This window comes from Lissotriton helveticus, chromosome 1_1 (assembly GCF_964261635.1).
Source record: "Lissotriton helveticus chromosome 1_1, aLisHel1.1, whole genome shotgun sequence".
In the NCBI taxonomy this organism is placed as follows: Eukaryota; Metazoa; Chordata; class Amphibia; order Caudata; family Salamandridae; genus Lissotriton; species Lissotriton helveticus.
The window spans coordinates 1878898188-1878915843 of NC_136057.1; the positions used below are offsets into that span (position 1 = coordinate 1878898188).

The 17656-nt window shown below is 43.0% G+C and overlaps 1 protein-coding gene across 4 annotated transcripts in view; it reads left to right on the forward strand.

The window, feature by feature from the left end:
* RASAL2 (RAS protein activator like 2) overlaps positions 1-17656 on the forward strand; it is a 770134-nt gene that overhangs the window by 298229 nt on the left and 454249 nt on the right. For 3 of the 4 annotated variants that reach the window (XM_078642089.1, XM_078642070.1, XM_078642080.1), the window contains exon 2: positions 1491-1618. In XM_078642089.1, the coding sequence (XP_078498215.1) occupies positions 1491-1618 (128 nt within the window). Of the gene's footprint in view, positions 1-668; positions 729-1490; positions 1619-17656 lie in introns of those variants that run through there. The other variant, XM_078642098.1, reaches the window with a different exon arrangement.

Here is a 17656-nt window from a genome sequence, read left to right on the forward strand (position 1 = left end):
GTCCCTGCCAAGATTCGAACCTGGTTCCCCAGTATCTAGGTCAACCGCTCTAGCCGTTAGGCCACGTCTTTTCCCCTCTACCATTGTCTTGCAATTTAATTTCTGAATTGTAAGGTCTGAGTAAAACCAGCTCTGCCAAGTACCACGCGTCTGGTGTTACTGTGCCTAAGCTGAGCTCTGCATTGCAGGCTCCGTGCTGGGCCCTCGCTCATATCCTAGTGCCCTTCCATTTCTGGTGTTTTGCAGCAGTTTTAAGATCTTCGTAGAGTTTCTCGTTGCTCAAATTGGTGTACTTTCTGATATTTATATGTTTCCCGTAGTCTTCATTGCTTGATTGCTTCATGTCACTCCTAGTCGTTGTGTCTGTCATAATTAGACTGAAATTATGAAAATGTCACACATAATTAATCTGAAACCATGGCAGCTATGATTAACGTACCTCTGGGGTCCGGGAAAGAATTGCTGTACCCATTAAAAAAAATAATAATATTAACTTTGAGCCAACTTTCGTAGCCTTCTGGCCTCATTGGGCTGAATGTACGTACCCAAGTGACGCCACAATGCAGGAAGAATTCTAAGCCAATCTTCGCCATGGTTGCGTGTGCGCTCATTGGCTGCAGAGCCTCTGAACATTCCGAGTTGCTTTTCTCCATGCGTCGCGTGCAGCCGCCAGATGGCGGCGCTCCACGCTCTTCAGAAATGCCTGCGTAGAGACACAAATGAAGATGGTGACTTGAAAACCAAGCAGAATAAGCACGTTCAGCGCTGCTGTTGTTGAGAATGGTCTGACCTCTTGAACTCGAACGTGATTTGGCGCCCCTGGTCTGTCAGGGTGTGTGTGTTTGTTGGTGTGCGCGTGAAATAACTGCATGTGAGACATGTTGTGCATTTCTTGGTTGCTCACACTCCAGCTGCTGCCGCCCTGGCTCTGATTTGTGTGAAGTGTGTTGTTGTCTCCAAGCACTTCTCCTCATCTCTGTTATTTGCATCAGAGAAAATGGCTGGATGGACATGTTACCTGGTTCCCGGGTTATTTGTGTGACCCCCCCAAGGGAGGCCTGCTATAACTTGGGATACTGTGTTTTTAAAGGCTGTCGGTGTGTCTTCAGCATCTCGTGACGAGGAAATGAACATGCCTGAAATGAATGAGGATACAAGCTCTCTGCATTTGCCTACGCTTGTCATTGGTGAAAATTAATGATTGATTATTTAACATGTTTAACTACCCTCAGTCAAACTCTGGCAACCAATTATCCTAGTAGACTAAATCATGATATTGTTGCTTGACTGTGTTGGAAAAGTTCCAGCAAACCGTATAGAAACAAGTAGAACTCTTGTACAAAGTCACCAAAGTGAAAATGGGCTGGGTTTGGGACACAGATTGTGCGCATTCTATTCCAGTGTAATCTCTCACTGTTTAGTGTTTTGCATAATAGAGTGTATTTGAGGTTCACATCATTTATTGTGGCTCTTTGTGTTTCATTCTGCAGATGTTAAAGGGCCACCAACTCACAGGCTGTCCTGCGGCCAGTCCCCTTACACCGAGACGACCACCTGGGAGAGGAAGTACTGCATTCTGACGGACAGCCAGCTGGTGCTACTCAACCGGGAGGATGAGGTGAGTCTTATCACTGGGGCACCTAATTGTTAAGTATACGTCTGGAATCAATAGGATTTGAGTAAAAGATTTATTAAAGATAAATGCTATACATGCCAACACCGAAGCGTAAGAACAGCTGCTGCAACGATCCGGTTACTGCTTCAACTGACTACTGATGACATATGGAATTCCCATGTGTCATCTATGGAACTTCCACATGTCATCAGCAGCGCATAACAAGGGCAGCTCGAGAAATTTAAAGTAAAACATAAACACAACACAGCTCCTTCCTTTTACAATAAAGACAAGACAAAATAAGGAAAAAATACATTTTCCAAAAAGTAAACAAATACATAAAAAAAGCTTCTTTACCTTATACATACTAATATATAAGCAGAATCTTATTCTAAATTACAATCTTATGCTAAACTCCTAAAGTCCCAAAACACAAATGTAGGCACCACCTCCTCTGTCAACAAAAGAAAAAGATAAGTAAAAATCAGTCCTTTGTTATATAATCCTTTAAATAAGCAGGAGGCTTAACAACCCTACCAAAACTGCTTATAGGAATGTCATCAGAAACCAAATCCTGGTCATGTAATTGTTCGTTAACAGAATCCAACAATTCCATACTTACAGAATTAGAAGAGATCTGATCTTGTACAGTACTCTCTGCATTGGAGGAAATTAGATCTTGTACAATACTCTCTGAATTGGAGGAATTTCCATTGTGCATCAATTCCTGATCCAGCCAATGAAAATTCCTAGAGCTTTGATAACCCTGAACATTACCACTATCAACAAAATTTTCCTTACACTTAACAATTCTTCCCTTATTCCACACTTTACCATCAGATAATCTTGCCGAATTTTTATAGATATCAATTACCTTTTAAAGGTTTTGAAAATTTACTTTGCCCCTTCTTTACTTTGAAAGGCAACTTAACCTTCACAACATCACCAACCTCCAAAACAACTTCTTTAGTATAATGCTTGGAGTCATAATGCCTTTTATACTTGTTTTGATGTAACAAAATATTATCTTTTACCTGTGCTGAAGACCACTCCAACAATCTTGACTGTTTCATCCAACACTGGTTATCCTTAGTAAATGGCACTCGCCCCTTCATAATAGTACAAGCATTTGCAATGCAATAGGTCTCGCAGCATTAAAGTTTGAGTTATTGACATTGTATATGAGAATGTGTTGCATGAACATTTTTACTGTGTCTCCATGTCTCTTGTATTTGCTCTCATGCTTCTTGCAATACACACGACAAAGAAAATCTTAAGCCTTTTTATTACAATGTGTGTTGCGCACTTGTGTCTCATAGTTTGCAATGCAGCCTTTTAAAGCCTTGTAAAGTTTTTCAGCTAAGAAACTTATTGTGTAAAGCTGTATGTGTGCCCAGAAGCTGTCTAAGCTTAGGCTGCCACACAGGAACTGTTTCCAAAGAGTGAAATAAAGTAACATTATTTGAAAAGTTTTTATTTTTATTTTTAGTAGAAGTAAAAGGCAGTTGCTGGCGCCAGCGAGACGCCACTTCATATCAGTTCGTAGCAAAGCCTCTTTAACATGCACATATTGTTTTAAACACCTATGAAGTTGTTAATTGAGCATGTGTGCATGCCATGGAGCTCTATTAACGTAAACTGCCAAAAACAACACGAGAGGGCTAAAGCTCTTTGTTGCAATGGGGGTTGCGCTCCTGTCCACAGGGAAAGGGGGGGGGGTAAAGCTGTTTATTGCAATGGGTGTTGCCAGCCTGCTCCTTCTCAAGCGTTCTAGCTGCGCACGGCTTAATGTAAATGTGAAATGCGCTGCTCCGAAACAAGTGAAAATATTTAACATTAAATAAAATATAAAACGCGCTTCCTAACTGTATCTCCATGCTTTTTGTATATGCCCTCATGTCTCCTATTTACAAAACCGCGCGACCTAATGTAAATCTGAAATGCGCGGTTTCCAAACGAATATAATTAAATAACATTACATAAAATATAAAATGCGCTTCGTGACTGTCTCTCCATGCTTCTTGTATTTGCCCTCATGTGTCCTATTTGTAAAATTTCGCGCGGGCTTATTTGTAAAACCGCGCAGCCTAATGTAAATCTGAAATGCGCTGTTTCCACACGTGTAAATAAATAACATTACATAAAATATAAAATGCGCTTCATGACTCTCTCTATGCTTATTGTATTTGCCCCCATTTTTCCTATTTGTAAAAGCGCGCGGCCTAACGTAAATCAGAAATGCGCTGTTTCCCAACGAGTGACATTGAATAACATTATTAGCTTTTTTTGGGGGCATAAGTAGAAAGAACTTGCTGCCGACAGCGAGGCACCACTTCATTGCAGCTCACGCCGTAAATCTTCGAAAGCCAGATGTACACGCATGAGTAAGAAAGAAACTGAAACCTAAAAGCTGATACAAACTAACGTGAACTGTTCACAAGGCGCGCGTCGTGATCCCAAAAAGGGCAACTATCATTTACTTTAAGGTGGCTCTTCTGAGCTCTGAGATCTAAATTCTTTTTGACACTTGAGAATTTCTTCTGTAATCAAACGTCTAGCACGAAGTTCTTTCTCACTATGACTGCCCCGACCTCATTCACCACTGCTCAGCTTGACCTAATCTTGCAAATGAAATGTATCACTCCCTTTGGCAGCGTGGTGTGGGCTCAGTGAGTCAAACCTAGCAAGGCTGATTTCTAGTGTTTATCTGCTAGTCGCAAACCAAAGGTTTTGAGGCTGTGCCCTGAACACCGACTCATCCAGGGTGCATCGTGTTAATTGCTATCGAAGTAAAGTTGACTTGGTACCTATTATTTTTTTGCGATGTTTCGAGTGAGCCCCGCCCTCTTGCACGTTATTGAAGCCATACAATGACGTTTTTATGAGAGATAGGCAAGAGAAAATGAATTATTTATTTGACAACGTTTGCGAGCATGTACAGTCATATGCTACAAAGAACCTCCTTCAAAAGGGATTGTTTTATTGCCGGTTTTCATATTTCTTCCACGTGTAGAGGGGTGAGGGAAGCAGTTAGAAAGCGTCAATGGTGACAGCTAAGTGTGGGCTTTTGCAGGGAAGGAAGACGGCGGGGAAAGGGGATCTCAGCAGCGGAGGGGGAAGCCTGTGATGGGGTGTGTGTAGCGGGTGGGCTAGGTGGTGGGATTTATGCAACTGGTTATTACATAAGGAGCTGCGAGGCAGGGCGTGAGTGTGCGGTCAGTGAAGTGTGAAAATGTAATCTAATCTAATCTTTATAGGGCGTACCTCTCGCTGCAAGCTATTTTCAAAACCGGCCTGTTTATCGGCGCCGCGCACCCCTCTGCAGACTCCCCCTGCTCCCCTCTACCCTTCCCACGCACGCTGACTAAAACCGAAACCTAAAGCCTACCAAAGTCAGTCACGTGTACTGTTCACGAGGCGCGCGTCGTGATCCGATTCTTTCTGCCATGCTGTCTACGGCAGAAGCTCACGCGTGCGACCAAATCCCATTACAATGCTGCGCGCGTGGCCATCTCTTGTCTCCACTCGTTGTCGGCTGAGCCGACGACTATAGTTCTCGCAGCGAGAATGCGCTTTGCGCGCTTTTCGCAGGCTCGACCTAAAAAGCATAGACATATCAGACAAGTTGCTGCACTCCCTTAACTTTAGAGCATCAAGTCTTTTCTTCTACACATGCAAAAGGTCTCATAACTGATCTATTTTTAACTATGAACAGGACCCTTCTATTTTGAGAACCAATCAATATGGTGTGGTCTGGCCACAATGGTTCGCATTCAAAATAAGACAATAGGAAAGAAGCCCCACCCACCAGAGTAATGCACTGAATAGGGTGTTCATGGTCTACAATCAGACATTTTCCTGAGCAGAAATAAAAGTAGCTCTTGTAGGAACTTGCCCGCCTGTAAGCAACAGCAGAAAGGATGCAATCCAACTGGCAACTCAGTTTCGCTGCTGGGTAAATAATGCATGAAACCTAATTTCCTATTTAAAATCTAAAAGCAATAAAAAGCGAATTCCATCAGTTCCATGGTATTTTTGTAAATTGGCAACAGTCCAAAATGTACAAACAAAAATAGAGAAAGTAATGCTCAGTGAAAGAAACGTTTGTGTTAAAAAAAGGAGCTAAAAATGATTAAAAGTCACACAAATTAGCTTTAAAACTATTTTACCAATAGGATTTTAGCTGCGCATAATTCAATAAAATTAATAAAAAGAATATCCTCTCCCACATTCAGATGAAGAGAACTCCCTGGCTCAGCAAAGCTATTTGAATCCTTCTCATCCTTTTATGATAAAATTAAATTAGTCAACATTTTAAACTGGTAGGAGCTGACGAAAATGTATATCAAGATTCTCAGCCTAACCTGGTATCCAGGTTATTTGGTTTAGAAATGTTTCTGGCCAATTTGGAACAAGCCTTGATTCCATCAATAAGATATGGGGCAACCTTGAACCAAGTTCAGTTTATGTTTCCACCTGGTGGCTGATGATTTGGCACATACAAGGACAGATGCACGCAATCTGTCAAATAACTCTGCAACATGTCAACAATCAATGAAAAAAAGGTACAAATATTCTGCATTTTCGAAAAGACATCCCCAGACCCTGGTGAACTGTGCCACTACAGGTCCACTTCAGGTCTGCGTTTTCCAGCAAAAGTGCTGGAGAGAGAAATTGACAGATAACGGAAATGGCATATTGAAGCTAACAACTTACTGGGTAAAACGGAAGTTGGTTTTAAGCCAATACATTGCACAGAGGCTGCTTTGGTGGCAGCACATTACAAGATCAGACAGCTTTTGGACGAGGGTCATAGGGCATCACTGCTACTATTTGATCTCCATGTTGCATTACACGCTGTTTTGCATCCTGTTCGGACAGGCAGATAAAAAACAATGGGTGCACAAGAAAGACCCTGGGAATTGATTTTTAATTTTTATCCAACCACACTCAAATGTTGGGATGTCCTCCTTAACCCCAAAAACAGGTTTGCCACGTGGGATACTGAGCACCATTTCGAGCAAACCCATCACCGGTTTAATCTGTAAATTTCACCCTTCGCAAAACTAACAGAGCTTTGGGTTGCCCTTAATGTCATATGCAAAATACCCAAACTGTAGGTTCTGTGGTGGATGAGAAAAAGGCGACTGCTAACTTCTATGATTGTGGTAAGGTGGCTCTAACAGTGGATGTGTACCAATGCAATGGAACTGAACAGGGGCAAGACTGAATTTTTGTGTTTCAGACCCCTCTCCGTTACCAGTGCACGTAAATAGTGGGCAGTAGATTTAGGAGAGTATCCCGTCCTGGCTCCAGCAGTAAAATAATTAGGTTTCATCAGTGACAATGAGCTAAACCAGAACAAACAAGTAAATATGATCTTAGTCTCCTGTATCGTAGGATGCTGCACAAAGTGCTTCTTAGGCGGGCAGACACAAACCAATAGTCCAGGCAATGATTTTATCACTCCTGGACTACTGCAATACATTCTATGTAGTACTCCTAGAAAAAAAGCTATTGCAGGATTACAGAGCGTATTAAACTGGGCAGCGAGACTACTAACTGGAATTAAGCAACATAATTCAGTCTCCTCTGCCTTAAAAACTACATACATTGGTTACATATAAAATCAAAAGTACTTTTAAGATGCCTGTCTGGCTCACAGAAGCTTTACCAAATTTGGCATGCGATTCTCTCAGAGAAGCGGAGTACTAACCAAGTCGATCTTTACAATATACGGAAGCCCTTTTCTTGACAGCCCTTACTTAGAATCAAATTCAATTGAATTGAAGGGGCAAGAGATTTTTCCCTTTCCTTGCCCCAAAGTTTTGGATTACTTTTCCCAGCATCTTGGAGCTAAAACCAGCTACTGGAGGTATGGAAGGGACCTGGAAACCTGTTTCAACAAATATAAGCTATGCCAGTTGTCGGCTCTATAGAGTGACAGCTGCGCACTATTAATCCATTTCAATATCATTTGGTTATTTCCTGCTGGAAAACAAGAGAGGTGTTTTCCTCTCCATTGTAGCCTCTTTTTTTCGGCTCGTAAAAACTTGTTCTAAGCACCTCCCACAACGAACTCCAATTGCTGTACCAATGCCGCTCATCTTAATATGGGACGACCATAAGACACTTTGTCTAATCTAAACCCGAATAAGCAAACAATGTACATTGTCACGTAAACTTAAAAATACAAAAAGTGGGTGAGAGGGACCAGTGTACAATACCTTTGGATCGATTTGGTGCTATATAAAGCTGCAACAAATAAAAATCCAGTCATGTTGACTGCTCCGGTCCTCCGCTCGGGATCCCACTTGCCAACCGCTTCTCTGCTCCTTCTCAGGGTCCGCGCGAGCGCGCCGCGTGTTGTCGTGGCTACGGGCACGTGACCAGCGAAACCGAAAGCAGCCCGGGCTTACAGTGAGAGGGCGGGGGCTGCCCACGCATGCGCGCTCCCTGCCACGGCGCCAAAGCGGAGTGCGGCATCTGAAGTCCCAGGAGGGGGCCCGGGTGAAGACCAGCGCTGGGGACACGGAACACGCCGAAAGTGCCCGGTGAGTGGGAGAGGGGTGTGTGCACATGTGTGTGTGCGTCTGTGTGTGTGTGTGTGTGTGTGTGTGTGTGCGCGTCTGTCTGTCTTTGTCTGTCTGTGTGTGTGTGTGTGTGTGTGTGTGCGTCGGTCTGTCTGTGTGTGTGTGCGCGTCTGTCTGTGTGTGTGTGTTGTGTGTGCCTGCGTGTATGCCTGCCTGCGTGTGCATGTGTTGTGAACAGCCTGCTGGAATCGGAGCGTGTGTTCACGCGCGCGACCTGATCCGATTCTGGCAGGCTGCGTGCGCGTGCCAGTCTCTTGTTTCCTCGGGGTAGTCCTTGAAAGTGGAAAGGACTGAAATGATTCCAATAGTCTCGCTTTGCGACAGCAGGCACGAGACCTAAAAAGGACTAAACCCTGTGACAGTAGGGGTGATGCGATACATCCAAACCATTTTTTAGATTCCAATAATCCAATCTTGTCCTCTCAAATTAGCTAACTGAATGGAGTCCTTAATGACCCGGTCAAACCTCTCAACTTCCCCGTTCCCGCTAGGATGATAAATAGAGGTGACCTTGTGAGCAATGCCATTGCGTTTCAAATATTCATCCATTCTATGACACTTAAATTGAACACCATTATCTGCGATAACAACTTTAGGTAGGCCTTCTCTTTGAAATTATTCATCCATAAATTCTAAAACTGAATCTGATTCTGCTCCTTCAACAACCTTAATTTCAGGCCACTTTGAAAAATAGTCCACAGCGACCAAAATGTACTTGTTGGTTTCATCCTTCGAAATTGGACCTGTGATATCAAAACCTAAAGTTTCCCATGGCATTTCTGAGCATTGAACAGGACATAATGGAGGTGTAGTAATTTTCTGAGGTTTATCTGAATTTAAGCAAGCAGAACACATTCTAACTGCTCTTTCAACCTCCGAGTCAACACCTGGCCACCAATACAATTCTCTTAGACACTTCTTAGTCTTAACTATACCAAGATGCCCCTCATGACACAGTTGAATGATTTTTACTCTCAAATCCTTGGGAGGAATAATTTTATCACCACGCAAAATATTGCAATCCTTTAGAGACAACTCATCACGTACCTCCCAGAACAATTTCAACTCCGCACTCTGTATATTTTTACTAGGCCAACCATTCACAATGCACTCCTTCACTTTGACTAAAAGCTCATCCTTTTCTACACTCTCCTCCCATTCCTGCGGACTCAAAGATGAATGACGTTCATTCCTTAAATCAACAGCAGCAACCTGTAAGTCATCCCAATTTTCAGTAGAAGAAATCAAAGGCAAAGGTAGTCTACTTGAACAATCAGCTACCTGATTCTTTACACCAGGAATGTAGGAAAGTGTATATCTATAATCTAATAATCTGACTGACATCCTGGCAATCCTTGGAGTGGCATTCAATAACCTTTCTGGAGACGAGACTTTTTACCAAGGGCTTATGATCACACCTCACATCCACATGGAAACCCCATATAAAATGTCTAAAATGTTCCAAGCCCCAAACAACAGCCAAAGTCTCCTTCTCCATTACCGAATACCTCTCCTCAGAGGGAGAAAGAGCCCTTGATGCATAAACAACTGCCATCTCTATGCCATCTAACTCTTTCTGAGCCAATACAGCACCTAAGCCCTTTTGACTCGCATCAGTAGTAATGATACATGGCAAACTAGGATCAAAACCAACAAGTTTCTTAGCATCACACAACTCACATTTGAGTTTGGTAAAATCACTCTCCAATTCATTCGTCCACAAAAATGCTGACTTATTTTTTTAGTAACTGACGCATGTTATATGTTTTCTCAGAGAAATTCTTTATAAACTTGCTATAAAATTCTATTAGTCCTCAAAAGGACCTTAACTCATCTTTGTTTAAGGGTGCAGGTACGTCCCTAATGGCTTTCACAAGGTTCAATTTTGGCTTAATACCATCCACAGATATCTCATGTCCAAGGTAATCTAGGGAAGCATCAACCAAATTTGTACTTAGACAATTCTGCAGTGAGTCCCCGTGTAATGTGTAGCGGATGCTCCCAATGGTGTGCGTGTCACCGAAGGGTTAAAACGACCAAGGATGACACGCTCACATCGCAATGATGCTCCGTGCAATGTGCGCCAAGACGTAAGCTTCAATCACCATGGGAATACACGAAGAAAAAAAGAAAACTCTTCCGTGATGACGAGTTTCTCCTTAATATTCAAAATGGTCGCTTGTAAACGTGGTTATGTCTTAAAGTGTCAAGAGTCACAGGCGCAGCCCACAATTCCACTTGTTACGTTCCTGAGAAGCACGTCACTGCACAGAATCATGAGGCGCCCAGCATTCTCAGATTCCACAAGGTAAGTTAAGGAATCCCAAATTTCAAATGCCACAGTAGGTCAAAATTAAGCCGAAACTTAATAAAATATAATGTTTTAAAAGTACGATGTTGGCCAAAGCAATTAAATGAAATGTCTACTCCCAATCGATCTTCGACTCAAAAATATCCTTAAATATGAATTTCCTTCTGTCGAAAACAAACCAGCACGATTCCAAAAACAAATCCTCTATAGGAGAGTTCATCCCATCCTAGTCTCCAAATTTGTTAGGTATACGTCTGGAATCAATAGGATTTGAGTAAATGATTTATTAAAGATAAATGCTATACAGGCCAACACCTAAGCGTAAGAACAGCTGCTGCAATGATCCGGTTACTGCTTCAACTGACTACCGATGACATATGGAATTCCCATGTGTCATCTATGGAACTTCCATATGTCATCAGCAGCGCATAACAAGGCAGCTCGTGACATTTAAAGTAAAACATAAACACAACACTTATGCTTATTGGATTTAATCATTATTGGTGTAAACTCTGGAATCTACCCAAGTGCTGCCTGCTTTCGGGTTAGGCAGTCTTCTGAAGGGACTGTACGTTTTCACTCCAATTCTCTGTTAGGTGACGCCTTTCAAACGTTTTGTAAATTGGAAACAGTTTTTTTCAGTCACATGGCTAAAACAAGCATTTACAATGCAACGGTTTCACCTTTGTAAAAGTTAGAGCTATTGGCATTGTAAATGACAAATTTTTCATTTATGTGTTGGTTTTGAAAACAGATAAATAAATGGCTTTGCCATTTACAATGCCAAGAGCTTAATCTCTCGCAAACAGTAAAAATGATTAATAATAACTAACCTCCTTCTTATCAAAGGACCAAAAACCCTGCCTTAAGTTGCAGTCATTAAAGAGCTTGCGGACAATTAGGAGCTCTCTGAGTGATGGTGTGTGTTTTGTAGGTGTGTGTGTGTGCACGTGTGTATTGCTGACATGCAATGCTCACATTCAATTAGGAGCTCCCTGAGTGATGGTGTGTGTGTTTGTAGGTGTGTGTGCGCATGTGAGTATGCACATGTGCACGGGTGTGTGTGCATGATCATTGTGTGAATGTACGTTCACGAGTGTGTATTAATGTGCGCATGTGAGTGAGTGTGCATATGCATGGATCCACAAGGCATGAAAATGTATGTGCCACTCTAGTTCGTAGTGCCGATACTAAGTAACTGTGAGTACCGGCCCATTTAAAGCACTGAATAAACGTGTTACCAATGTTTCCCTGCATGTTCCATTTATTCCTTGTATGCAACAACGAGTAGAAAGGAAACAGAAAACAAAGAACGTGGAGACATTAACATTAAGTTGAAACTTAAAAGAAGCTGTTTTTTTTGCACGAGACTCCACAACCAACATTAAAGTGAACAAATTAAACCCAAGCTATCAGAATTACATGCATTTAAAACATACAACGGAAAGAACACGAGATATTAAAAATAAAGTAATGCTTATAAATGCACAATATTATTACTGCAATATGCGAACATGAAATCGCAGATACATTGTTGACACAATCACGAACTCACAACAATACAGAAGTCACAAAAGAGTACTGCAATGAATTTATTATAGCATCTTCTAGGCTACACCTTTACTGCCCAACCATCCACCCTCTGTCGAGTGTCTGGGATGTGGGGCGAAACTAAGCTGCCTTCTTACTGGAAGGAGTATATTGGGAATACTAATTTAAAGTGTCGGAAACTTCAAGGGGGGGGGGAGTATTTGCTTTCGAAGAGAGTTAAAGAAAGTGAGCAGAGACAACTAAAACTGTACTGATTTATAAAAATACCAAGGAAAGATTTAAACCGAAGCCACATGTATAACTAAGCTCATCTTCTATAATCGCTATATGTAATATGCATAGATACATGAAAACACATTCTGCATTCCTATGAGGGCGCAGCATGCGGTAGATGTAGGGTCAACGCACTGTAATATGATGCATGTTGTCCAAGATCACACGTTAAAGTCAAGCCAAGTTCAGAGGGTCTCACAATGTAGACCACTCAACAGCTCTCCCCCCAAAATAATTAGATTATACGTGACAAATGTCATTTTCTTGGCCTTTGCAACAGGGGGTTAGAGGTATTCTCAATGAGAATTGTTTTTCACTTTTTGAATTTCTTCAAATAACATATTCCATTGACCGCAGATTACATTTGAAACACATATCTCGTATGCACACACGGACCAGACCATTATCCGTGATGCACAAAACGTGAAAGAGATATCTGTATTTTTACTTCGACTCTTGGAATATCGGTTTGTGCCTTGAGTACTAACAGTCCCCTATACCTTCGTGCAACATTCGCTGACACGTGCTTATGTCCCACTGTAGAGCATCCACAGCCTCATGTTTGTCGACCCTTTGAACTAAATTTCAATGCATCGGTGGCTTTAAATTATGGCCCACGAATTTTGCTGCGTAAAAGAAAAGCACCCGGAGAAAATTCCTTTTAGAAAACCATGCATGCTCAGCACTTCACCGTGCATGCTAGAGACAGGGCTGTTTATCACTAGAACATGAGTGATGGAATACAAATATTTTATTTTACCATATTTTGTGTTTTATAGTCTTGGTGCCCTGCACACGTCATTGTAACTTCCCTATTCATCGAATGAGAAGATGTGTCAGGAAGTAGCTGCCATGTGCAAACAACATACTGTAGTCCTAAGAAATATTAGCTATGTGCTGAAGAGCTGAGTCTCAGGTGCTTTGAACAATCGCTGAGCACCCTGGGATTAGTGGTACTTTATTTCCAGCAGTAAGCAACTTCACCAGAGTCACGTGCCCCTTTGCCGAATCAGTGTGAGGGCTCCGGGAAATCCTGCTATTATTCCACCCATTCTATGTGTGGTATCCCCTGAGCAACAGAGCTTCAACTTACAGACCCAAATATTACATTACAATGGCCTAGACAACTATCTTAGGCTCGCTTCATCGTGCACGAGCTCGGTCTTTGTGAAGCGGTGGCAACGACGGCACGTGCTAGCACCGTCTTCATGGAAAATATAAGCACTCCTGGGCTCTTGCTGCTTGTTACATAATAGGAACCCTGTCTGTGCGTCACTCAAGCGGGGTACTCCCTCGGTCTTTTCCCTATCGCGGAAAACTCCATTAGAGACGGAAACACGTATCTGATGATCACAGGTAACCCTGAGTTTGGCCTCCTCCCTCGGCGACGCCCCAGGAGTCGCGCGTGACTCATTAGGACGTCAGTGGAACAGAAGTGCATAACAAGCACCTACGGGCACACGAACAGCGGGAGGGGGGACGGACAGCGGGAGGGGGGGCGGACACGGACAGGGGGGGCGGGAACAGCGAGTACTTAAAGGGAAACGAGTGGGAAGGGCAGGGCCGGGCTTCAGCGTGGGCAGCTCTGGAAACAAGCATTGAAATGAAATAAAAACAAGCACCTACGGGCACACGGACAGCGGGAGGGGGGGCGGGGACGGACAGCGGGAGGGGGGACGGACAGGGGGGGCGGGAACAGCACACGGTCAGCAGGAGGGGGGGCGAGAACGGGGACTCACCTGGACTTCTTCCAGCGGCCGTGGTCGGCATGGAATGACGAAAACAAACACCTAAAAAAAAAAAAAAAACTCCGCCCACCGCCCGATGACGATGCAAAAAGGGTGGTCCGGCCTTGACGGACAGATACGGCTTCCAATGGCTAGCCTCCATTTATGGAGCTAGCCAATGGAAGCAGGGGCGGGACTAAGCCCCACACTGTAGGGACATAAGATTTCTCCTGGGCGGAGCTAGGAGCTCCGGCCCCAGGCGAAACCTAAAAAGTCCTTCCTTCCACTGTGGTGTACTCCTTAAACCTTCAGTGCAATGTTGGTGAAGACTTGAGGAAACAGAAGAATTTAAAAAGTTGTTTCTTTTCGTTACGTGTTTGGTGAGCTGAGGCACCTGAACGATTTTTCTGGTTCATTGCGTAAGGTTTTAATCATGCATGTGGCGAGATTCAGATTATTTTTGAGCATCATTACAGCAGGTATGTGATACTGCTAGCAAGTCCAGCAGCTATTTTTGTATTGTATTGTGGAGTAGCATTTGTGTTGTTCTTCAATCTCCTAACAAAGCCCTACAGTGCTTTCGGAGGTGGCCGAGTAAGTGGCTACCTAGTTTATTGTGGTATTTTTGGTAGAATACGGGTTTTCTGGTGAAGCCTGTGTATTTCTGGTAATTTGTGAGATTTCGGGTGTGCACCTGTTGAGTTGCAACTGATTTGAAGTGGCACTTGTGCTTAGGGGTAACGCCGAAGAGAATGATAATAGAATTGCCATTCGCAACACCAAAGAAGGAAGAAGACGGCGTGTGGGGGGACTTTATAGGTTATTAGAATGTTATTGAAGTTCTATATTCTTCAATTGTTGCTGCTGTGAGCTGGCAATAAAGGAGATTTGCATAATCGTAGCCTCTGTGTCTGTAATTAAATCCAGATTTTCTGCCACCAAGCTGTGAAAAATCTAAATTGGCGTGGCGTACCAGTCCATTTTATAAGCTGAGCTTGAAAGATCAGCTGTTGGGAAATAGCCCCGTTTTTGAGTTCTGGGATCCTAGATGATTGTTAATCATCCTTATTCGCGCAGGGAATCTCACATCTTTGATAATCGTACAGGAAACAAACTCAGTGTGACATAATCAGCAGGGGGCGAAACTGGATAGACCGGGTCCTTGTTTTATGAAATATCCAGATTTTAGTCTGAAGAAAGATAGGCTCAGAGCTTTGGATCACCCAGTTCATGGAACAAGGTGCCTTAAAATATGAATGCCCTGCGATTTGAAGCCTCGGAAGTGTTTGAAGGGCAAGAATGGCGATTACATTTTGATAGGGTGCCTCATATTCATGAGTTATCTGTTCGTTTTTTTGGGGGGGGGGGTGTTTTAGTTAAATTTGACTTGCAACTTCTTCAGAAGGACTAACACTTGTTTTTGCCAATAGCAAAAAAAATGATCAGTGTCCATTGTTTTTGTCTTTTGTCTCTGTGTCTACTCGCTGGTTTCTTTCTTTGCCTTTTTTCTTTCTCCACTTTCTCTTTAGTCCACATCTCCTTTCTCTTTTGTTAGCACTTTTCTCAAAAGAGTACCTTTTGTTCCTTCCCTATATTTGTATTCCCAGTTGATCTTTACATCTTGCTCTCTTTTTTAGGTTTTGCCAGAATAGCGCACGCCGCATATGCGCTGTCCTTGCAAAACCTCTTGTTAACAAACTAGGGGCTTAGAGCCCACCCCTTGCTTGCTGGGCTTCCTGCTGGCTTCTGTCCCTGCAGTGGAGCATGGACCAACCACAGTTTCCCATCTGTGGCCTATGTCCTTGCACTGGCCGTGGGCTTTGAGTCTCAACAATATTTTTTTTATTTTTAATCTAGCATTCCATAAGAGTGCTTGTATTTTCAGACCCATCCCTCCTGCACCCTTCTGGAGTTCATGCTAGGCAAAGAATGCAGCTTGTTTTAAGCCTGCTATTCTGCCCAGTACGCTGTGTCTTTTGTGGCCAGATGCATTTTCTAGTGAACTGTGCTTATTTGTTGAAGATTTGTTTACAGTCAAAAAACAACAGTCGATAACTGGCCACTCAACTTACGTGATGCTTATTCATTCTAAAAATGTGTCCATGAATGTAATTTTTATTTATTATGTGAGTATTGTGAGTGCTGGTTTGTCGCCTTCCCATTGCTTTATAGCTCTATCTACGGTATTGCATGTGCAGGAGAAGCCAGAAAAATAGCCAATGCTGCCATCTAGTGGTATCCTTTGAAAACAGATTTATGATGCTGCATTTCTTTTAAAAGGTATAGGTGTGTCGTTGGTGCCAGGCATAATTGCCAAAAATAAGCTTCCTAACTGTCATTACCTATCACATTTAATGAGGAGAATATGCAGTCGATGCTGAGCACCTTTATTGATCTCCCTGGTGCTGTGCCCTGTGCCACTTTTCGTGTTTTTTTCCCTCTAGTTTTTATCCATTCTGCATAACGGTGACCGTGCTACTGTGCAACATGGCTGTGAGTAAAGAAAATATTAGTGCTACAATGCGGTCAACGCTGGCCGCATCATAGTGATTTTTTCCTTTACTTTAAGCCATGTTGCACAGCAGCCCGCATTGCTGTACCACAGGTCTAAAAAACAAGCCAAAGACAAGCATTGAAAATGCAATAGGACTCGCCTTAGATCAAGTTAAAGCCATTTGCTTTGCTAATGGTATTGTATAGCAAAGCAAATGGCTTTAACTTCATTAAAGGCGAGGCCTATTACTTTAGACTTTGCACAGAAGTAATTGTTAAAGCAAAAATGAGCACCGCGCTGCAACACGAAGGACGTTAGATCCCTTACTGTGCACATAATCAGACCCCCCAGGATATAGCGGCATGGAATAGCAAATTTAGCGGCACAAAAATGGAAATTTAGCTGCACAAATATGGAAATTTAGCGGAAATTTAGCGGCATTTTATATAAGTAAGCCCAGCCATTTCCAAACATATTCAACCGTTTGCAAACCTATCCATCATGTATCCTTCCATCTATCATTTCTTTCATCCATCCCTTCATCCATCCCCTCATCCATCCTTTCACTCATCTCCATTATCCATCCACCCTTTCACCCTATCCATCTGTACACTTATCCATCCACTCTTCATCCCATCCATCCATTCACTCATCCATTCAGCCATTTACCCTTTCACCAATCCAGCCATCCTTTCACTTACTAATCCTTCCACCCATCCACTATTTTAGTCATCCATCCTCCCTTTCTCTCTCCATCGACCCTTTCACTTAGCCATCCTTCCTTCCATCCATCCTTTCACCCACCCTTCATCCATCCATCCATCCATCCATCTGTCCTTCCCCTCATCATCCATCCTTCCCCTCATCACCCATCCATCCTTTTCCCTCATCATCCATCCATCGCCCTCATCATCCATCCATCCATCTACCCACCCACTCTTCATCCATCCATCCTTCCCCTCATCATCCATCCATCCTTTCACCCACCCCCTCATCATCCATCCATTCCCTCATCATCCATCCATTCCCTCATCATCCATCCATCCATCCATCCTTCCCCTCATCATCCATCCTTCCCCTCATCCTCATAGG